The 24,156-nt window shown below is 44.3% G+C and overlaps 1 protein-coding gene across 3 annotated transcripts in view; it reads right to left on the bottom strand.

Moving 5' to 3' along the window:
- DYRK1A (dual specificity tyrosine phosphorylation regulated kinase 1A) overlaps positions 1–24,156 on the bottom strand; it is a 69,928-nt gene that overhangs the window by 14,253 nt on the left and 31,519 nt on the right. For 2 of the 3 annotated variants that reach the window (XM_032101128.1, XM_032101129.1), the window contains exon 3: positions 3,765–3,970. In XM_032101128.1, the coding sequence (XP_031957019.1) occupies positions 3,765–3,970 (206 nt within the window). Of the gene's footprint in view, positions 1–3,764; positions 3,971–14,205; positions 14,229–24,156 lie in introns of those variants that run through there. The other variant, XM_032101130.1, reaches the window with a different exon arrangement.

Raw genomic sequence — 24,156 nt, forward strand, 5'->3', positions numbered from 1 at the left:
ATGTGCTCCCACACTTCCCTGAAACTGAAGCACTCAGCAGCCACAGCCAAGATGAGGACCCATCCTGCCAGCACTTTTTGGGAAAAAAAAGCCCTAAAACCAACTCCTGAAGGAAAAAAAAATTTAAAACAGAGCTGGAAGTTTTAAACTGTGATTTAAAACCTCATAAATAAGTGAAAACCAAAACAATCTGGCTGGTCTTGGAGTATCTTCCCAGAATTCTTTGATCCTTGTCAGTGACGGGTTTGGGGACCACAGCCAGAAAGCAGTAAGTGCAAGAGAAGATTATGTAAATAATCTTTTAAAAGCAACTTATATGTAATTATTTATATTATTTACATGTAACATAAATACATATATTTTATATCATTTTAATATAAATTGTCCTTATTGTTTCCTAACCTTTAATCTGAAGCTGGGAATGATTCCCAAAATAACAGAATATGGCCTGCGAGCCACTACAACCCCAAATCCAAGCAGGACAGAGCAGGAATAAAAGCAATAAATTCACATTCAAGGCCTGGCTTCCTTTTTCTGGTTATGAATTAAAATCACTGCAGGAACCTGAACCAGACACTCCATAAAAAAAAAAAGAGTCAGTGTGCAACAAAGATGCAAAAATAACCTGAAGAACATCCTCAGGTAATTACTGAAGCTCAGGGAGTTGGAGGCAAGGATGGCATATTTGGGAGAGCAGCTTTCCCAGCAGCAGCACCGCGGCGCTGCGGCCAGCAGAGGGGGGCTGGAGCTCGGGAAAGGCTCCACCTGGAATCCCGGCAGCGCCGAGTTGGGAAAATCCCGATTTCCTGATCGCTCTGGCTGCTCAATCCACCAGGGAACGGGAGCAAAGGGGCTGCAACTCGCTGTCAATCAGCTGCTGGGTACTCACACCCAAACAGGTCGCTTCTAGGGCACCCAAACGGGGTATTTTAGGGCACCCAAAGAAGCTACTTTTACGGTACCTAAATGGGTTACTTTTAGGGTACCCAAACAGGTTATTTTAGGGCAACCAAACAGGTTATTTTAGGGCACCCAATTAGGTTACTTTTAGGGCACCCAAATAGGTTACTTTTAGGGCACCCAAGCAGGTTATTTTTAGGGTACCCAAGCAGGTCAGTTTTAGGGCACCCAGACTAAGTTACTTTTAGGCTGTGGAAGGCTGTAGCACCCAAGCAATCCCAATGGTCCAGGCTGCTGATGTCAGGCAATTCCAGGAAACTGAAGCTCCTAGACCCAATCCTTGTCTGTTTGACTGCATGTGAGCCACTGCATTGCAAGGATCCACTTAAAAAAATTTAAAAGCTTCCTGAATCTGCCTGAAGTCACCTCTTCCCTCCTCCTGTTTTTATGGCTATGTTAAGATCAAACTATGAAACCATCTCCAACAGCCAATTCTTTTTGCTGCACGTTAAAAACAGGATCTTCTGGAAGATAACCACTGGAGCAAAGGAGGCTCCGGGGGGACCTTGTGGCTCTGCACAAGTCCCTGACAGGAGGGGGCAGCCGGGGGGGTCGGGCTCTGCTGGCAGGGAACAGGGACAGGAGGAGAGGGAACGGCCTCAGGCTGGGCCAGGGCAGGCTCAGGGTGGACAGCAGCAGGAATTTCCCCATGGAAAGGGAGCTCAGGCCTTGGCAAGAGCTGCCCAGGGAGGTCTGGAGTGCCCATCCCTGGAGGTGTCCCAGGAAGGGCTGGATATGGTGGGCATTGGGCACAGCTGGGACTCATCTTGGAGATCTTTTCCAACCTAAATGATCCTGGAATTCTGTGATATGAACTTACAAAGGCAGAAATTACCTTTTGTGACCAAAGAGAGTTTGCCATTATTAAAGACTGGTCTGTGGGGCAAGACTTTTGTAAGAAAAAAAAAGTTATTTTTTAATCAAGATGAACAAGAGCTGAACAAGATGAACCAGAGCCGTAGAAGGGCAACTCCAAGAGAAAGATCAGCAGATTTGTTTAGCACAGAGACCAGGTCTAGAGCAGATGATCTGAGCCACCAGCATGAAGATCTCAGCTGGATCTGGCTGTGCAGATAAAATCAGAATTGCAGTGCAAAGACAAAAAGCCACTGAGTCCCCACAGAGGCTCACACAGAACTTCCACTCCAAGGAGGAACCTGGTGAGGAGAACTCTTGGTGAGACTGGGTGATGGGAGAAGCACAAGAACTCGAGGGAGGAAAGAGGCACAGAAGGCAAGTACTCAGAAGACTTCAGAAAGCTGGCCACCATCAAAGCCAAGAACATTGATTCAGTAGGATTGTGCTGGTGCTGCAAAGACTGCTCGATTGCCATGATGAAGGTGGCCAGCTGATCATTTCCTCACATGGATAATGTCCATACAATCTAAAATTCCTTGAGTTTGTTTCTAAAGTGCCTTAAAAGGTTTAAGGTGCAACTTTTCTTGACTGACCAACCTCATTGTAGAAGTTCTGGGAGACCTTTAACCCAAAAAAACTCGCATAAAATGCCTTTGAAGATCCTCAAGCTAAGTATTGTTATATAGGAGCAGATTTCCTCTTCCAGTTGGATTGGCTCTCAGGAAAGGAAACCCATCCTTGGCCAGCTCTATTCACTTTGCCCCTGTCACTGGAGATCTCCAAATCCTGGCATCCAACACCCCAGCACTTGGTTTGACCATTCTCATTCTCTCTAATCCTTTCCTCCTCCTGCAAAAGTGTCTCCCTACAGCACCAGAGCATCTCTTGATAGTACTGAAGAGTTTTCTACCTAAAACATCTTGAGCAGCAAAACACTTCACCTCCATCCTCTTTAGTGAAACATTCCTCATTCCTCATCAATCTAAACCAAATTTTCAAGTTCTGACTTACGGGCTTTGTTGGAACCAATCTGCCCTTTTGTTTCCACAACTGGACTGTGGAATTTTTAAAAACCAAGAGAATTCCCAGTTATCCAGACCAACAGCAGCTCTTGTAGCTCCCGGCACTCTGAATTAGGGAGCTCTTTCAGCAGTTCTACCTACTCAAGTAAATTATCTTCTGTGCAAACTATATTCCATTTACATCAACCAGTGACTCGGCAGTAAAAAACTGTCCATTAGAATAAAAAAGCAATCAGATAGTAACAAACAGCACAAAAGTTAAAAAAAATAGTTATTAAAGAGCTTTTTACAGCTGTCCACTTGGCCAATCTTTTTCTCCCCCAATTTCAAAAAATGTCACAAGCAGAATAAGCGTAATAAATAAGTTCCAGAAGTTTAGAAACAACTACAAAAACTTACTTTTGAAGTTAGAGTGTATATATATATATATATATATATATATAAAAATATGTGTTTCTGAGTATGTAGTTGTATATTAACTCCTTCCTTACAGAGTCAGGAGTTAATTAGTTTAAAAAAACCCAAACCTACAAGAATAAATGCCCTGATCCTGTAATTTATGGTTGTATAATATATGGATGGAGATGGACTTTTCACAAAGGGTTTAGAGTGACAGGATATGGGGAAAACTACCTTAAACTGACAGAGAGCAGAGTTAGATGGGATATTAGGAGGGAATTTTTCCCTGAGGGTGGGCAGGCCCTGGCACAGGGTGCCCAGAGCAGCTGGGGCTGCCCCTGGATCCCTGGCAGTGCCCAAGGCCAGGCTGGACATTGGGGCTTGGAGCAGCCTGGCACAGTGGGAGGTGTCCCTGCCCGTGGCGGGGGTTGGAACTCAATCTTTACAGGTCCCTTCCAACCCAAATGATTGCACAGTTCGACATTTCAAGAACTCCCAGATGTAAAAGGAGCTTTCCCCCCATACCTGGTTTGTTAATGGGAGTGGCTGCTCGAGCTGGTCAGCGTAGGATAAGGCCGAGACCTGCTGGTCACTGATGTTCTGCTGCCGCCGGTCACTGTACTGCTGATGCGAATGGGACATCTGTCCAGCCATCTGAAGGCCAGCAGCATGGAATGAAAACGATGGTGCAAGCCGAACAGATGAAGGTTTGCATGCTGAAGTCTCTCCTCCTGCAAAGACAAGGTGAGGGTTAAGCAGGTGATGGGTTGAAAATACTGCCCTGTGGTCAGGATCCCAGAGCTCATCAGCACCGAGTGCTTGGCACACACGGGAGATTCCATAGGGAGTGATCCCAGATACCATCCTCAGGGAAAGGTTATCTACAGGGCTGGACAGGAAGGCTGGACAGGGACTTCTCCCAAGGACATGGGGGAATGGCCTTAAGCTGAGGGAGGACAGGGTTAGATGGGATCTTGGGCAGGAATTGTTCCCTGGGAAGGTGGGCAGGCCCTGGCACAGGGTGCCCAGAGCAGCTGGGGCTGCCTCACCCCTGGAGGTGTCCAAGGCCAGGCTGGAGCAACCTGGTCTGGTGGAAGGTGTCCCTGACGGTCAGAACTCAATACTGGAAAGTCCCTTCCAACCCAAACCATTCCATGATTCTAATCCTGAGCGTCCCATTTCTCACATCCCCATCTGGGTGTCATAACTCAGTCAGAATTTGACAGGGTTTATTCCAAACACACTAATTCCATGTACGGATTCCACAAAAGCCAGAAAAACACACAGGTTCTGCCTTTCTGGGTTGCTCCCAGCAACTTTCTTGACTGATTGTACCAAAAGAAAGGAAAATCCTGTGTCCAGCCTCAGCAGCTCATCTTCATTTGGGGATAAGGTTTAGGGGTGATGGTGGGACTGGATGATCCCAAAGGGCTCTTCCAACCCTGGTGATTCTGTGAATCCCTGATTCCCTGTTCTCTGTGTTTATGCCTCCCTAAAAAGTGCAGCAAACAAAGAGCAGCTGCAACATGAACGCAAAATTATCACTAAAGATTAAATTTAGAAGGAAGGTGTTAAACAGCCAAGCACCTGACCAGCAAAGGGAAATCCCCATTTCCTTTACAGTCCAAACCTTGCAAGAAAATACAAGCACTAGAAAACAGTAGATTAGTACAGCCAAGATTTGGCTTTCTTAAAAATAACTATGTTAAAAGAAAATTAAAATATTGATATTGATATTGCACCATTGACTCAACATCTATCAGGGCAAGAGAAGAACTGCATGGATGAAATCAAACACCATTTTACATTGGTTATATTAAAATATTAACCATTTTAAGTTAACATTGCACAGAAAATTACTTTTAACTCTTCTACAAAATGTCCATTAAAAACTGAGAATCAGAGTTAATCTTCCATCTCTACAACTTGGTGAAGTTAGTGAACATTTCCTTTTCAAGATTCACTGAACACTCCTGTAAGAATGGCTGAACATATGTAAGACATCATCCAGTATCTCTACTTTCTGCTCTTTTAATTTCTGAGGTTCTGCTTACCCTGAAAAAAAATCATAATCTCACTTAGCAACATCACGGTGACTGAAGTAAAAGTCAAAACAATATTTAAATCAGAGAGTCAAAAATACCACTAATTCTAAAGTGTAGAGCCAGTTACTTTCAAAGGTTTCTATCTTGTATTTTTTTACCTCAGGCCACAGGTTTCCAATAGACAGATACCTGGACAATTACAGAACTTAATAAAAACAGATTTTATTTTTAAAAAATTCTGCCCTTCCACAAGTTCCTAAAAAAGCAGAAAGCTCAAATATATAAAGCCAAAAATCCTGGCACCGTGGGGTTCTCATTTACAGTTTGACTTCATAGGATCTTCTGACACTCCAAAAATCACAACAAATCTGAGCACAAACTGAATAATGCACTACACACATTTAAGATGAAGTCAAAAAGTAAAGTAAAAGAGTGTTAGAAGTATAATTATCCCACAAAACAAGAGTTGTAATTTGATGTTTTGATTCAGCTTCAAACTTTCCATGTTTGTAGACCTTTTCCTCCCAAGTCCACCTGCATCCAAATCCATGAATTTTATTCTTTTAGTTAAACATTTTTTGGAATTTGTTGTTTGTGACTAACAAAGAGGTCCCTGTTGGCTTGGAGGGGAGTCCCACAACAAATGTGATGCCACGAATCCAAACTGTGTCCAACAAGAACCTTCTTAAACCAGGAACACAAATGGTTGCACAGCAAATCTCAGAAAAAAGGACAAGATTAGAGCCTGACCAGCCCGATGACGTGAAGAATGACAAGGAGATGGATGGGAATTGGCTAACTCATCCCCATGTTCCCATCCCAAATGGAAAAGCACTTTAGTCATCTCCTAAATGGGACCGACCTCACCCACGTCACCAACGAGCAACAACCACCTGGGTCAGAAGTTCAGGATCTGTAACCACAAGGATCAGCAGCCAAGTAATTCCATCTTTCCAACTTGTCCCTGTCCCTGCAAGGAAGGCACTGGAGTTCACAGCCTCGTGCTGGAAGCAGTCCTGGCCACCAACACAAACAAGTCACGCTCAGCTCTGGGCCCTGATGAAATCCCTGCCCTTGCCACATCCCAGACTTTGCTCCTGGCACCTGCAATCCAATCCCAGGACATCTAATCCCAAGAGAACACTCCTAGAAACACCCAGTGACACGTTAGGAAGAAAGGAAGGGGGAAAGAAGGACTGGTTAGAATAGAAATCTTGACCTCTTTTAGTTTTAGGTCGAGGAGTCGCTCCACAAATAGGGACATTTGTGCACATCCATTAACTGAGGCTCATAAAGCCTCTGGTGGCTCAGAGATTGCTTTTTGGCTCATTTGGAGAGCTCCAGACATCCAAAAAAATCAGAGATCTGCTGACCACCAGAGCAGGACTAAAATCCACCGGCACTTGTTACCACAACACATCCAGAACTTCCACAGGACATAAATATCTATGAACAAGGTGTAGTCAATCATCAATTTTCCTTTTTAACCACTACAAGTTCAAGTGCTCACACCTCGTAAAGCACCTTGGGAAGAAAATAAAGTAAAAAACCCCAAAACATATGCCAAGATCTCTAAGCATGAAGCCCATTAAGGGAAGAGATTATGGATTGGAAGTGGGTAGAATTATCTTACAAATAGGCCTTACCTAATGTTAGTTCGGGGAAGGCATAAAAATACCCACCTTGCTGTGTATTTGCACTCAAAAGAGGCTCACAGCTCAGAACTACCTGAAAATAGACACACTGCAAAAATGGATTCCCTCATCATAAAGGAGAAGGTTTATTTCTTTAAAGCATCATCTCAACACAGTGGAAGAAGAATAAATTTATTTCTTTGGTGAGGATGGAAAATGCTTTTCTCATTCAAAATAGCTGTGTTTTAAATGGATTTTTTTTTCATGGATGTTTTGGGGCCTCCCCACCCCAAGTGTCCAAGCCCAGGCTGGATGGGGCTTGAGCACCCTGGGATAGTGGAAGGTGTGCCTGCCCGTGGCAGGGAGTGGAACTGGATGATTTTAAAGTCCCTTCCAACCCAAACCATTCTGGGATTTTATGATTTTTCCAAGCAACAAAGAAATTATTAACTCCAAGCAGAAGTAATATTTGAGATGCTGGTTACCGAGGAGTCTATAAATGAAAGACAATTGGTGTAATATTGGAAAAGTTGGTGTAAAATTTTGCATCAATCTTTTAAGAACTCAATGTATTTTTTCAAGATTCAATTCCCTCCCTCATCCATTTGAGATCCTATTATTCCCATTTTGACATCAGTCCACATAACTCATTTAGACATTAAACCTCCTCCCAGATAAAGTACCTTAAGGTCAGGTGGTGAAACACATCCGTGGCCCTCTCCTTTCAGCTACAGCGAGGCACAAACATTCACTGACTGATGGGGAAGAGCTGCAGGTGACCCCAACAATGGATCACCAATCCAGAAAAAATGTGTGGATTGTGGCCAAAGCCCAACTGGCCACAGGACTGGGCAACCTCCAAAGGTCTCTTCCAGCCTCAGTGTTTCCATATTTCTGTGCCACAAAGTCAGCACAAAGTGAGATTTCTCCCCGAATCAGGAGTTGTTAGAGCATCTCCTCTGTTGGGTAAGACTGCACCTGCAAATCCCACCAGTAATTCCAAGGTTTCTTTGCATTCCTGCCATCCAGCTCATTAAAGATCTACTTTGCTTCTCAAAGTATCTTTGTGACTCTCTTTGTCCTTCTGTCACACTTCTACCCAAGTGTTCTACTGAGGTGCATTCATAGTGAAAGATAAAAAAGGAGGCACAGTCAGACAAAAATCATTAGAGCATTAAAAAAGGTGACATTTCCTTAATACATCTTCCTACTTCTCGCCTCACAATTAAAAATTAGCCCCCAAAAAGAACCACTGTGACAGTTTGAACCCTGTGAGTGATGCAAGTTTGCCTTCAGGACTGACAAAAGCATCTCCCAAGTGCAGCAACAGATCTTGGTTCCATGACACCGGGAGATAAAGAGTTATCTTGCTGATAACAGAACCTTTGCAACAGCCTTAAAAACACTTCCCTGCCTGCTGATTCTCGTGCAAGATGAAGCAGGTAAGAGCAGTCAAAGTCCCATCAGCATTTATTCCATACTTCTAAAAGTTTAAATGCAGTAATTCCCCAATTTTGGAATGTTCAAAGACAGGTTGGACAGGGCTTGGAGCAACTTGGGGTAGTGGAAGGTGTTCCTGCCCAAGGCAAGGGGTTGGAATTAGATGATCTTTATGGTCCCTTCCAACCCAAACCACTCCATGATCTCAGGCTGAAGTGTGAAACCTCCTCTGCACAATTCACTTTCCATTCTCTTTGCCTTGCTAGACCTTTTCTTCCTTTTCTTCAACACTTTCCCTCTAAAGATTATTGCTTGACACAAAATGTTTTGAGCTTCTTTCCCCTCATCTCCCTCCTGTCCCACCCTCCCTTCCTGTGTTTGGGTTGCTCAGCCATGTGCAGATATTCCCCCTATTCCCTCTCAGGGCTACGCTGGCAGCTGAGTGAGAAGCTGCCAGGAAACGCGACCCGGGAATAAAAGCGAGAAGTGTCTTGCTCCCCACAAAGGCTGTTCTCCTTTCCACACTCAGAGTTCAAGAGCTTGTGGGCCCACACCACAGACCAAGTACGGGTCTTACTGCACAGGACCGGTTCAGACTTCGAATCTTTTTATTTCCAACCCCTGCTAAGCTACCACAGGTGAAGGCAAGCACTTCTTGTTGCTTTATTCTGTATTTAAATTAGTGAATGTGAAAGCAGCCCAGTGTCCCCTCTAAGAACATCCTGTGTTAGCTGAGGAACTGTACAGCCCTCTTCCTTCATGTGAGATCCTTCTCCTTTTGTTGCAAAGTTAATTGTTCTGCGAAGTTCTGGTGTACTTTATTTTTCAAAATCTCTGCTTGGAAAAGCTCTCGGCATCCATGAGCAGTGATGCCTCAGCTATTGAAGAGTGTCTGGAAAAGGGAGACTGATCCCCGCACTGCTCTAGCATCCAACCACCTCTGTGCTGTATTAGCACATCCCAAAACAGACAGTGAGCAATTAGCAACAAGCACTTGTACCTGACAACTCTCTGTTCAAATAAACCCACACTGAAGACGAGTCAGACCTACCAGAGTTCTGCCTGAGCATCACGGATGTCAACCACAGGGGACTGGAGAGTTTAGAACAATCATCTTTCAGGCAATCAGCAAATGCCAACCTGAACTCTGAGTGAACTTCTGCAGCCCTGCTCTGCCCATTGTCCCCATGCACGGGGTTTGAAGTGACTGCATGAGAACGTGGGGGTACAGGGACCTCTCTCAGCTTGGTCTGGAATGGGAAAAGCTGAAAGAACCCAGGGAAAAGCTGAGAGAACTCAGGGAACAAAGGGAAATTACCTGCGGCAGCTACCGGAGAACAATCCTGTTATAAATATCCCACACGAGTTCCTCCTCTGGAGGAACTTTATTATTGTGGGGGAATTATTAAGAATGGCTGCTTCAGAAGTTATCCTACAATAACTATTCAGCCAACTTCCCTGTACAGAAATGTCAAACACTGCTTTCCCTCAGAGCAGAATGAAGCCCTAAACTAAGAAACAACCCCCCTGTCCAATCCCATTCATGGGTCAACACTCCCATGGATTCCTCTTGCTCCCAGCTCCTGCTCTTCCCCACTGGATGGAGCTGCAGGGAGGACACAGTGCTCAGGAGGTGACATCAAACTCCTGGGTGCCATCTTTTCCCAGCCTGGAGAAAAACTAGGCCAAGAGCAGGTTCATGAACTGCTGGGCCTGTCTTGGCTGGTTTCTTCCCTGGACAACCTGCAGCAGGAGGTGGACTTTGGGCAGGACTTGTGGTCTGTGGCTTTTGTGCAATCAGAGGACACCAGTTCCCCTTTCCTGGAGAAAAACTGGGGCTCAGACCTGTGACAGGGAAAGATTGGGGGAAATATCTTCCCAAAAAAAAGCCACTTCAAAAATCTGGTACCAGAAGGACTGAATGCCGCTACTACGTTGTAATTCTCCCACTACAAGAGAAAGAAGTTTCTAAAACTCATTCAATCCACTGGCAACACTATATAAATCTGTGTTTCATTAACTTATAAATATGACTTTGAGTACACTCCAGAGAATCTTAGAACTGAGAAAATGTTGTGAAAGTGAAACCACTTTTTTTTAATACATGAAGCCCAAGATTGCCAAAATTCTCAGCTAAAATCTACAGGAAACACAAGGACTCTTAACTTTCAAAGTCAAAATTAAGCTCTGTGAGACCTCTGCTCTTCCATTTCTGCCCTGGAGAAGCACAGCTAAAAAACACCTGGAATTCCACAAAGAAACAGGGAGAACTGAACCTACGGACAGGCCTACAAAGGACTGAATGGACTGAAAAACCACTAAAATGAAGAGCACTGTGCCCAGAAATTAGGAAAGCCCAGAATCTTTCCCCAGCTTTAATTTAGTGCCTCCATGTCAATAAGTTATGATTCTGTTTAGCTCCATGAATGCCCTGTTTGTTTTAGGGGGCAGAATGGAAGCAGCGCTCCCTGAATTGGTGGCCATACAATAGATCTTTTTATTTTCATTGTGTTTAACATAATATCCCTTGACGCTCTTCAGACTGTGCTCCAAATAAAATTATTCCTGGCTGCATATATATTCTATAGAGTGGTCATTGTTTTTGCATCCTTGGAATTCACAAACAATCATTTCCTTCTGCAGCGTTCTGCATTTTCTCCTGTTCTGCAGAAAAACAGCGAGGCATGGGATAAACACCAAAGGGCTCCATGATTTAAATTTTTGTATCTTCAGGACTTTGCAAAGACAAGGAACGCATCCTAGCAGGTAAATCTCTGTTTTACAGAGCTCCACAGCTTTACAGGTTAGGTAAAAAAAGCTCCTTTTTGACACACTGCCCCCATGTGATCCTCCAAGAGAGGATATCCCAGGATTTAGAGAGGAAACATTCTCAACTGTGCATCTGTACACACTCCAACAGAGTTATTACTGAGGGTTTTCCCCTCTCCTAATACATGGTTAAAATTCTTCCGAAGTTTTACTGGTCAAACTCAAGTACTTTGGCTGGTGATTCACCCCAACGTGTATTTATGTATTTTATGACAAACGAGTGGGTGAAACAATATCTCAACAGTCAATACTTTATTATTGAATATTTAATAACCTGTATTTCAAGAAGAGGCCTAACATTTACTTTAAAACTGACAAATAAAAATTGTCCAAATCCTCCTTTTCCAGAGGTCACCGATGCTGGTGAAAATGTGTCACAGCTGAGGATCTGAGGCTTCTTTTTTTCTCTCCCCCTACAAACTTATGTGCATTTAAAGATTTTATGCAGTTATTCTAAGGTTTACAATTTTTCTAATTGAATGAAAAGTCTGACACTTAAAAAAGAGGAAATATAAAGGTGAGGAAAAATGGACAAACTCTTTTATGATCATGGTGAAAGTTCAAAGAAATACAGAAACAATAATGTTGGAAAATGCCTCAAAGATCATCAAGTCCAACCTTTGACCAAACAAACATTACAGCTTTAAAGCAGAAATAAAGACTTGAGTGTGAATGTTATTCCCAAATAGGTTTTCCAATAATTACTTAACTCCAACTACCTCTGCATATTTAAACTTGCTCAAAGACCCACACCTGTCCCTCAATTACACGTGAAAATCACAAATACAATCAGAAAACAGAAACTTCTGTCAAATTCATTAAATAAGGAGAAAAACCTTTATAATCCATGGTAATCTCCTAATACAGCAGAAGTTTAGTGACACGAAGTTTAAATTGACATTATTTTATCCCTTAAACATGCTACAAAAGAACCTCTAAACTTACTCTTCAGGAGGCTTCAAGCAAACTCCAAGTACACACAATTTATATTAAATCCAAGTTTTTGGTTCTAGAAATTACTAAGTTTCTCTATGAAAAGGTTGGCTTTATTCAAGAGAAATTACATTTCCCTCTGCTGAACCTGAAGTTTCCTGAATGGTTTAGAAAACAGCCAGAAAATTAAAATTCCACCAAAGTAAAAATCAGATTTAATCAAAAATCTGCTGGTGACAGGAATTTCCACCATTACTAGTAAATGCTGTGTAGTATCAAACCGTAGATACACATTGATACTTATGGTAAAGGGAAGGGGGAAAAAAGGGAAAAAACAGCATGGAATGTAGCTGGATTTACTCAATTAAATAATTTATTAACCTTACAGTCAATTTTACTGAGTTGGAAGGAGAGAATGTGAGCAGTTATGGAAAGAAAACCCAGGAACTGGACACTAAGGAAGACAGAGGGAAGCAGTGGGGAACAGGACTGAGGAAGGTAAAGTGATCCATGACTGAACAGGAGAAAAAGCTCGTTGGGAAAGCAGGGAAAGGGGGGGAAAGGGACAGATACAGATGCAGATTTAAGCAACAGAATATATTTTAAGCTTAGATTCCCCAATATTCTTAGGCAGGAATTATATTTAGGACAGAAAAAAACCAGGACTCAACTTACAGCTGAGGAGGGGCTTGGTTTTTGGTGGGGTTTTTTTTTTTTTTGTCGGGGGGAGGGGGGGGCGGGCGGGGATTGGGATGCGAATACACCATTTTTGAAAGGTGAGTGTGTGTTCCAGAAATTACGCTAAAGAATTATCAGATTCAGATCCTGATCTCGGACAGCGAGAAGGGGCTGATATGCGAGGTGAGTGTACCAGCGTTCCACAGCCGCGCTTTCTGCGGGAATCTGGCTACTTTAAGGCATTTTAAAAAAAAAAAAAAAAAAAAAAAAGATAAAATAGTAAAAAAACTAGCACCAAGGCTTAGTTGCGGGTGCCCCATGGCTGGCCGCGCTCGGGGGCTCGGAGCAGCCCGGTGTGAGGCGCCGAGGGTGCCGCGCACCGCCCAGGCCCGCGCGCCGTGTGTGAGGGGGAAGCCGATGCCGGCGCTCCCCTCAGCGCATCCCCGGCTGCCGCAGCGCGCCCCAGCAACAGCGCCTCATTAGCATAGCCCACCCCGGGCCGCGCCGCGCCATTGGCCCGCAGCGCCGCGGCGGCGGCCAATGGCGGCGCGCTATGCAAATGCCGGCGCGCAGTTGCCAGGGCAGAGCTGGCGCGCGGCGGCCAATGGGCGCGGGCTCCATAAACAAGGAGCGCGATTGAGCTTTGTCACATTCGCCGGGCGCTGTTAACACTTTCCAGTTTAGGGCGAAATTAGCTCCATCTCCCGAGGATCAGGCTCATGTTCTACATTTCACCCCCACAGCAAGGGCAGGGCGGCGCAGCCATGATACACGGGATTACAGATAAACGCGCCCGCGTTAGGATTTCGCCTGCCCGGCTCCGGGACGCCTTCTCCAGGGCTGGGATGCTAAAGATCCCCCAATGCTGCCGGGTGGGAGCTCGCCCGGCTGGAATTCTTCCCGGGGCTTTAAAAAGCTCTAAAGTTCCCTGTCGCTGCCTTAGGCAGGTCACCTCCTAAAATTACTGTGTCAGGCTACTCCTGTCCTTCCCTTTTTCCTTCCCTTTTCCCAAGGATCTGAATTTATGTTTCACTGGTTTGGGTTTAACCCTAAAGACACAACATTCTTTATTGTTATTATAATTCACACCCCCCCCCCCCCCGACAGATTTTAAGCAAATGAAATTTCAGCTCATTCCACCGCCGCTAACGACTGAACATGAGCGAAGCTGAAGCATCCTACGAGAAAATAAGCAGATTTTTTTTTTCTTTTGACCGATTTTAAAGAAAAAAAAAAAAAAAAAAAAAAGATTATCTGACAGCATATTGGTGTCTCTGTGCCTGTGACGGTGTGAATCCATCACTGACCACCACCGCTTGCAGGGCTGCTGGGGAGATCCCCTTCCCACGCGCACGGATGCGGATGTGGAAAACCGGCGCCTGGAAATGCAAAGAGTGACAGACTTACTCTGGAAGCCCCCGGCTGTCCCTGGAGCGGCACTGTCCCCTCTACGCCGTGGCGGCCGCAGCGGTGCCGGGCATGTTTTACTGCACTTTGCCGAGCCCGGCAGCGATGTGCCAGCGCCGCTGCGAGTCACTCACCTGCGAAGGGGGTGGGGGGTGCTTCCTGTTCTCCGGGGCTCCGGGAAGGTGCCCGGCGCTGCCACCGGCCGGGGCACGGAGCGCCGGGACCCGCCGGGACCCGCCGGGGCGGCCACGCCGCTCTGGGACAGCACCTGCGCTCGGCCGCTCGCCTGGGCCACGGGTAAAGAGGGGACAAGATCCCTGTTTTCTAGGGGGTGCCGAGGACCGCCAAACGTTTCAGCCCTGAAGCAGAGAATCTGCTTTTTCCAAAATGTCAGTTCCAACAGAACTTAAAAAGTTTTACCGGCTCCCTCATTCAACAACTTCATTTTGGACGTTTTACCAGTAGTGAAACTACTGCAATATCTCCTTACATGCCCCAAAACACAAGCGACTACCTCAGTGCGTGTGCATTACACACCCCAAAAAATCAGTGCCACCTATTCTGTATCTCGTGTCAGCTTTTTGAACTCAAATCTTGCATTTCTTTCATGCTCGTCTCACAGACCCTGCAGCAGTGCAGCAGCAGCAGCGTTACCTGACCAGGGGCTTACAAGATTTTCCAAGCAATCCAGGCTGGGCCAGGACTTTGCAGCACTAATCCTTCTCCTGGTCTGCTCCGCTGTCCTTTCAGGGAAATACTTTTATCAGCACTTAACCGAGAGTTCCTCGTGCTGGTGCAGCGCCTCCTCCTTCCCCCACCTCCAAAGAACATTACTCACAATTTGCAGTTTGCAGCGCAAAACTAATTAAAGATGGAATAAATTACCTGCTACATGGCAGCACGTCAAACCACACGAGAGGTGAAAAACACCCAATATTTTATCCCGAATCAATACCTGGCCTGATGTGTCAGGCATTTCCAGCTGAACATAAAGTTAGCATAAATATCGGCATAATTTTTCAAGTTCTCCTTTAATCTATTGTGCAAACAAGATATATGTTAAAAAAAAAATTAAAAGAAATCTTTTCCTACGCATAAAACCCATCAAGGGAAATTACTTGAATTATTCTATTTCCCATTTGTAGTTACTGAGGCACAAGATATATTTAAACAGTTGGTAGAGAAAAAATGGGAAGCATCTCTCATATCAATGTACAGCCAGCATGCCAAACCATGAATGTAAGAGCTAAACAAGGGATGAATACATCATGTGCAAGAGTCTCACATGATATAAATTATTCAATACCTGACCAAAGAGAACAGCTTTCAGGAGAGAGGGGGAGGATCTCAAAGTACTTTTGCAGTTTGAATACAGACAGGGCTCGGAATTGATGCAAAATCTTTTAAACTCAGTTAAATAATCCCATGTATTTTTGAACTATTTCACTGGGTGACATCCATCCAGCTCTGGTGTCTACCATAAATAAAGGTGGATTTCATCTAACCCAGTGATGACAATTTTAAAATAAAACCAACTGCAAAAATAAAATAACTTGGCATGTGGGCAAGTGTGTATTTTCAGAATTTGGGCTGTCCCCTCCTTCCACTTGCAGGATTTGCACAGCCCTATTGATATTAGAAGTCTTTTTTCCTTTACTAATTCCAAACTGCCTGTACAGTTTGGGATTTTTGGGATTGGATTTGGGATTGCTATTAACCTATCACACACCTTTAAGGACCAACACACACAGAAGCTTTTTAAGTGAAAAAGTGAACTAAAAAGAAATATCAACCATTATGAATGACCCCTCGATTATGGGGCAGCTGCTGGTGTGATGATTCCAGGGAATTCTCTCAGTGGCTGATTTCATGTATGATTTTGAACCAGTTCATGTCACTCCAAGGGAAGTTTATAGCACATAAATTGTGGCAACAAACTGAGGGTTCTGTTGCATTTGGAGACATTGCACTGCTTTGATACTCTGTATTAGTAACACAAATTCTGACAAAGTTCCTAAAAACCAGAACACTTTGTATTAATAACACCGATTCTGATGGAGTTTCTAAAAACCAGAATACTTTAAAACTCTTAGGCATGCTGTCCTTATTAATCCATATCACAGATCATAAAATAATAACATTCCAGGTTCTTTCCTCACTCCAAAGTAGCCTGGAAGCACCAGAACTATTCCATAAAATCCTCACAGGTCATGAACTGTACCTAAACCATTTTTCTGCTGCATTCTCAGTGATTTGATAACTGATATTCTGACACCTGCATTTTACAGCAGGAATCTGAAGCCAGTCCTGACAAACTCCACTCAGACTTCTTGAGTCACTAAACAATAAATCATTCCTCAGTAAAAAGTTTCAATTATTTCCATATCCAGCCTAGTGCTCATCACAGAAAAGCCCAAAAAAATCAGAAATAAACCCAGGCAAGGGGGTTGACAAGTCCAGTCAAACCTCACAATTCCAAAGCACTCATTTGAAAGCCCAATTTCCTCCTGCCTTTGTAATAATTCCTGTATTTAGTACACACACTTTAAAGTTGAAGCAATTACTTCTTTTGATTTGTCTCACCTTGAAGTTGCAGCTTTTAAGGAGAAAAAAAACTTAAGTGTGGTTGAATCCGTACTTCCAGCTGGAAACCACCAAAACCCAGGCATGCCAGACTTCACTAATCCAAACGATACGACCCCAAAGTGGAGCTCACTGTAAACTTTATTAATTTCTCTCAAGTAACAAATTTCAACCCAGAAAAATTTTAAACAAATCAACAAAAATACCATCCCCAAAACAAACAAGAAGTATCGTTATTCCTTTAGGAGAATACTGTGATTTAAGAAAATTATCTTTGAAGTTTAACTCGCATTTTTCCTTCTAAGCTTTTACTGTTTCTAGCATAAACTAAGAACTATTAAAGCTAACTATAAAAAATGGGGTTTTTTCACAGTAATAATAATGATGAGAGCAACACTACCCAAGTATCAGAGTTGTGCAAATTAAAAAACTTTAAATTTTGTCTGCATCTTACAGAATCCTAGAATGGTTTGGGTTGGAATGAACCTCAAAAATTATCCAGTGCCATCCCTGCCATGGCAGGGACACCTCCCACTGTCCCAGGCTGCTCCAAGCCCCAATGTCCAGCCTGGCCTTGGGCACTGCCAGGGATCCAGGGGCAGCCCCAGCTGCTCTGGGCACCCTGTTCCCTCCCAGGGAACAATTCCTGCCCAATATCCCATCCAGCCCTGCCCTCCTTCAGCTGATCTCCATTCGTAAATCTGATTCCCAGCTTACAAACTTTCCCATTTGCCACAACTGGGGTCCCCCTTTCCAAGAAGTGCCAGCTGTTCCCCGCAGGGACACCATGGAAGATGCATAAACCAAAGACATCGTGTTCCAGCTGTAACATTTGAGCCTCTCCTTCCATCAGTCTCTGGTTTTTCTGGAAAGCCAATTCTCAGAACAAGCTGCTGAGAGCTGCCTGTCACCTGCACTTGAAGCATCCATGAGGGAAGAGATGTATCCAGGCCACCAAAAAAAGCAGGTGACTTCCAAGGGGTGCAGAAATGGGGTAGGGAGGGAAGGAATCATTGCAGCATTTCCTGAAAGATCTATAAACTACACCAAGGAAAACCTGACCGGATAATTTGCCATGGTTTGGTGTTGGGTTTGGTGCAGAGAGGTGCAGAGGGAGCATTTCACCTGAGGTAAGAGATGTTTCTAAGGAAAGGTGATGATGGAAAATTATTGACAGGATCCAAACACCAAACACACAAGGAGTTCTTCAAGGTTCAGCAAACAACTGTGTTCTGAGGAAAGATCACCCCAAGTCCAGTTCATAGCAGAAATGTTAATGACATTCAAACCCCTGAAGGCTTTTAATTGAAACAAAACTGTGCCCTGGTCTGGTCAGGGAATGTTCCCAGTTCCTAAGGACATTGTGAACATGACACGACTGTCCTGCAATGCACAGGAACCACGACCTCCTACAAAGTCATGTCACCAAGGGTGAAGTCACTGCAAGTCAAGAAAAGTGAAATAATAGCAAACAAACTCTTTATTTAGAAGTTTAGGTATCAATGAGCTTCAAAGCTTCAGCATTGGGGTTTTAGAAGTGTTCTCAGGGAACAGAACACCCGGCTTCATGCATGGCACAGTCAGGAGGACTCTGGCAAACACACCCGTGAGGATGAGTCTTTGAACAGCCTGACTCTTCCCTGGCAGGCAGATGCTGAAAGAAGAGGGAAGAAGTTGGAAGTGCCCTCCTGCCATGAGTGAAAACCCACTGGAGTGAGGGCTGTGTCAGGCTGTGGTGGGAGGAGATGCTCGAGAAGGGGTGCAAAGAAACGTTACCCCAAAGAAACGTTACCCCAAAGAAACGTTACCCCAAAGAAACGTTACCCCAAAGAAACGTTACCCCAAAGAAACGTTACCCCAAAGAAATGTTACCCCCAGCAGGACATCAGCGAGGGCAGTTATCAAACAGTGCTCAAGGTAATGGGACTTTCTGTTACTGCAATGCTGAATTAGGCTGCCCACAGAGGTTATGGCTGCTCCATCCCTAGAAGTGTCCAAGGCCAGGCTGGACATTGGGGCTTGGAGCAGCCTGGGACAGTGGGAGGTGTCCCTGCCCATGGCAGGGGTGGCACTGGATGGGCTGTAAGGTTCCTCCCAACCCAAACCATTCCATGACTCCATGAATTTGGAGGAGAAAGTATAAAACAAGCACAGAATCTGCCACCTCTAAGATGTTTGAAAAGACAAAGGCCACATAACTCATCATTCTCATGACTGCCATGGAGCCCAACTTTTTACCAAGTCCATCTCAGAGTTTAAAAGCCTTACCAGAAAAGAAGAGCAATAGTGTTTCTTGTGCTCCAAAACCCCTGCAAAAAGCAGGGCCTTGGTGCAGAAGAAGCAGAAAAAGCCCAAACCACCTGCTCCTGCTTTGCAGCACCAGTTGTTCTGCCAAGCAGTGGCGACACTCGAGGCTGTGCTCTGCCAAAGCATCTGGGTTGAAAGCACCACGGTGTTGTTCTCTGGCACTGCTGGCCAAGTGAGCACAGAGCTGCTTCCAAATGTCACTCAATCTCACACAGCTCCTCAAGACTTCTTCAGAAATCTGCGGAATTGCTACGATTTCTTAGCAGTTCCAGAGAGCCCAACCGTGTCCGAACTGAAGGTGCCAGAGAGGACTTCCTTTCTTTTTCTGCCCCACAAGAGGGTAAGGGGAGACTTCCCAACATCTCTGCAAACAAAAGGGAGTGGACAGACGTGGAAAAATTGCCGTCATTTGTGAGAGGAAAACATGGCAGACTCTTCAGAGGGTCACGGCATTGGCCACCTTTAGCCAACACTCCAGTGTTTCAAAACATCATCAAGGATTAAATGATTTTGCCAGGGGAGGTTCTGATTGGATATTAGGAAAAACTTTCCATGCAAGACTGGTCAGGTATTTGAATGAGCTGCCCAGGGAGTGCTGGAGTCACTGTCTCTGGGAGTGCTCAGGAGGAGTCTGGATGTGGCCCTTGGGGACAGGCTTTGGGGTGCTGCTGGTGCTGCTGGGGTGAGGTGGGACTGGATGATCCTGAATACCAATGTCTAACAACCCTTTCAGTGGAGAAATTCCTCCTGGTTTCCAACCTGACCCTCCCCTGGCACAGCCTGAGGCCTCCTTCTCTTGTTCCCTGGGAGCAGAGCCTCCTGTTCCACAGAAAGCTCAGACACCACGGTAATTTTGTGTTCCTACTCATAGGATCTCATTCCCGAGGACCATGTTTTAGGCACAGAGTAACACCTGGAATTTCCTGTGCCTGTCCCTTCCCTTGTAACTGTGCTGAGGACCCCAGAATGACTGGGAGGAAAGAGACTCCCTGACTCTCCAAACCTGAGCACAGCCATGCTTCTCCACGGAGCACCTTGTCCAGATGCTTCCAAAAACTTCCTGAGGCATTTCTTGTTCTCCAAAATGGATCAGTTCCTATCTCCGAATGGGGAAGCCAGGCCTCTGTCAGAGGTGCCATTAATGCAAAGGTGCAGTACCTGTCTAATTACCTGGTCTTTGATGAAATTCCGACGATTCATTAGGAGCTGATGTTGAAAGGAGCCCAAATCGCTTTGTTTAAGTAGCTGCTACCCAGACTTGCTCAGAAGACACCAACTCACTTTTCTCTAAATTGATCAAAAGGCTTATCCAGGAGGGAGATTAACCACCTTCCTAATGGGTTACTGCAGCTTCTTGAGAAGACGGAGCTACTGCTAATCTGTTATTGAGGATAATGTGGATTTTTGATAGCAAAAAGATACTGCTAATAAACTGGGATCCACAGGAGACAGCATCACACAAACAACAGAATACTGTAACCAATCTGTAAATACTGAGCAAGTGTATCTGTGCAAAGTGTATTTGTAGGGAATGAGTTGTTCCCTGGGAGGATGGGAAGGCCCTGGCACAGGCTGCTCAGGAAGGCTGCGGATGTCCCATCCCTGCAAGTGCCCAAGGCCAGGTTGGATGGGGCTTGGAACAAGCTGGGATAGTGGAAGGTGTCCCTGCTCATGGCAGGGGGTGGGAATGGGATGAGCTTTAAGGTCCCTTTCAACTCAAATCATTCTGGGATTCTATGAAAGCAAGAATTCCCCTCTCCTCTTTACCAACCCCTTCCCAGAAAAAAACAGTGAAGCAGATTTTTCATTCAGGTTATAAATGCTGTAATTCATGGAATTAAAGGACACAAATGATTCCTTAGGTGTCTGAATACCTACTGAGTGTTTACTCAAATACCTGTAGCCAGAGTGAAAGACTTCAAGTGCAAAGACGTCACTACGGATCTGGAAGTGTTTTGAACCCAAATCCCCGCTCCAGACGAAGTTAGCTCCCAAGTTCTATTTAAGGAAACTGCCTTCTATTGAAGAAGTGGAGTATTCAGCTGGCTCCGTTTTGGTGGCACTTTTTCTGAGCAGGGAAGTGTCAGAATTTTTGCATTTGGATGGCAGCCTATAGAGCCTGGATTTCTCCCAAGAAAAAATGAAGTTGCGCTTCTTGCCTTCCCCTGGAGCTCCACATGCCTCCAGACATAAAAGAAAACACCAACCAAACAAAAAACACAACAACTACTTTTTGCCTTTCTCAGGATCCAAACAGTCATTGCCTGGGGCCTTTTGCTACCAGAATCTTTGTAGGGAAACAAAGCTGAACACAGAATTTAAGCTGAAGGTGCAGAATCCTAACTTGAAAGCTGACCCATTGATTTGGGTGTGAAACAGCCTCTTTTTTTCCTGAGGAAAATCTCTTTTCTTCACAAGAGAAGTCATGAAGACTCCTGAAGTCCATGAAGTCAGCCCAAGCCAGAGGACAAGAACAACTTTACAGATAAAATTTCTCAGAAGATGGAAGAAAAGCTGAACTTTCGATGGAAATCTATAGGAAAGCAACACAAAATTCTCTCAGGCTTTTGAGTGAGAAGGAAGCAAAGGAATATTCCTGCAGCTGCAGGTCAGGAATAAAGAAGTTATATTTCTATATATATATTTATATATTATGTATATATAACAAAAGATAGAACAACCCTGGGGTTTTTTGCTTTGACAATGGGAAAAAAAGCAATTTTCTCCTGAGACATCCTAAGTCCAAGGAGAAAGGGAAAAGGATTTAAGGACAACACTGGAATGAAGAGCTGAGGAAGCATGGAAGCAGCAGCTGTGTACCCCTGGATCCAGCTGGGCTGAGGAAGATCCCAAACAGGGCCGTGATCCGCGGGATCCACAGCATCCCTGTGTGCAGCGCTCTTCCCAGCAACTCCTGGGAATGTGTGGCAGTCAGCATGTTCAGGAATCCTTCCCAGCAGGCAGCCAGGACAGTGAACTAGCACAGATGTGTGCTGCTCCATGTGATCGGCTCCCGAGGCTGGGAATGCTCCGTGTACTAACAGGGAAACAGCTCTTTTTGTCTGGGAATTTATGTTCTGAAATCTCCTCTGACCACATCTGCTCCTGCAGCTCTCTGCTGGCACAGTTTACAAATCAAGGCTCTTACTTGACACAGCTTCCTTCCAATTAGTGAAAATGGCAAACCAGGAGAGCCTCAGTTGTGAACTGGATTTTGGAAAATCCTGGGATGTAAAGAAAGGAAAACACCTCAAAACCATTGGCCAATAACTGCGCTGCTCACACCAAGATTTTGGGCTGTGACCCCGTTTCTCTGCAAGGTTTAAAAGAGGTTCATGCTCTTACCAAGCAACTGCCCAGGGCCATGAAAGGTGAGGAATTATCAGCTGATTTTGAGGATCACCAATGACAAAACACAAGATCTTCACGAACTGGTCTAAATTAAAGCACACAAGACTAACTTGGTGGTTTTTTTCATTTATTTATGGTCATCATGGTAATGCTGGGATCAGAGTTTTTCTTCAACATCTCAGCTTCTACAGAGCAGCTGGGGCTGCCCCTGGATCCCTGGCAGTGCCCAAGGCCAGGCTGGACATTGGGGCTTGGAGCAGCCTGGCACAGTGGGAGGTGTCCCTGCCATGGCAGGGGTGGCACTGGATGGGCTTTAAGCTCCTTCCAACCCAAACCATTCTGGGATTCCATGATCTCAACGAGCCAATTTAGTAAAATTGAATTTTGGAAAAAACTCAGAGATGTGAACATTTAAACCTAAAAAGAAACACTGCCTTATTTATATCCCCTTCTGAGCTTAAGCACCAGAAATACACTTCAACTCCACACCGTGGATGTATCACTGGACTCAGGGAAGTGTCCTGGAATCACTCAGCACTGTGAAATGATTACTTGATTTTAAATCTGGAAGTTTTAGAAAGGTCTAACTTAAGAAGCAAGAATAAATCAATTACCAGATTACTGCTTTTTTTACAGTCTTTAAGGACCTGACACAGAGCCTCCCATGAACATCTGGAACACACCTAAAGTGAAGCTGTAAATGGAATTATGATGGACATCTGCTCCTTTTCAGATATTTTGCTAAACTTTAGTAAGTGAAATATTTCAAAGGGCTAATTCCCACTTTTATTCCAAACTAGCACAATGCCTCTGGATGGTACAAAACTTATAAGTTAAACATAATATAAATATTTATATAAATAATATAATCTAAATCTAAATCTAAATATATAAGGTAAATATATTTGGTGGGGGGGTTAATTTATTTTATATTTTATAAGCTAATATAATATATGTAAGCCATTATTCCATACCTACATGAAGATAAAAACAGTTTTATATTCAACCCAATTTGTGGAGAAGGATCTGATCTACTGAGAGGCAAGAACAGCAAGTCAGAACTCACATTAAAATGGCAGGTGAAATCAGAGATAGTTTTACCTATATATAAAAACTTGGAGAACCAGTTCACTCCATTCAGGCATCTTCAGGACCTTGGAGGAGCATGAAGATGTCAGTCCTATCACAGCTAAGCTAAAAAACCATGTCTGGATCTCCATGTATTGCCAGAAACAGTTTATTTTTCTGGAGTGGTGAGACAGTCCTGAGGAACTGTGGATTTTAATCACAGTATTATAATATTTTTCTCTATTTAAAGGCCTCACAAAGCCAAGTAAAAATGAAACCAACCTCCCCCACCTTTACGAACATCATCCTTCTGTTTATTTCCTGGCACAGCACATCTGCTGATCCCTCTCCATCACATCTGAGGGAGCACAAACAAGTACCAAGTTCACCCCAAAATACTGAGCTCAAATAGGCAAGATGCACAAATATTGAAATTTTCTGTGATTTTAGTAAGGAAAAGGCAAAGTGTTGGATTGGTTTAGCAAACTTGAGGTTGGATTCTCTGTTCACAAAGTGGATTCAATGAAATGAAAGAGAAGTTAAGAATATGCACAAAAAGAAACCACTTAGAAGATCCAGAATTAACCAGTAAAAAACTCAATGCTCTTCTTGTATCCCCAGGTTTTTAAGGGACCTGTAATA

The sequence above is a fragment of the Corvus moneduloides genome, chromosome 2 (assembly GCF_009650955.1).
Source record: "Corvus moneduloides isolate bCorMon1 chromosome 2, bCorMon1.pri, whole genome shotgun sequence".
NCBI classification, from domain to species: domain Eukaryota; kingdom Metazoa; phylum Chordata; class Aves; order Passeriformes; family Corvidae; genus Corvus; species Corvus moneduloides.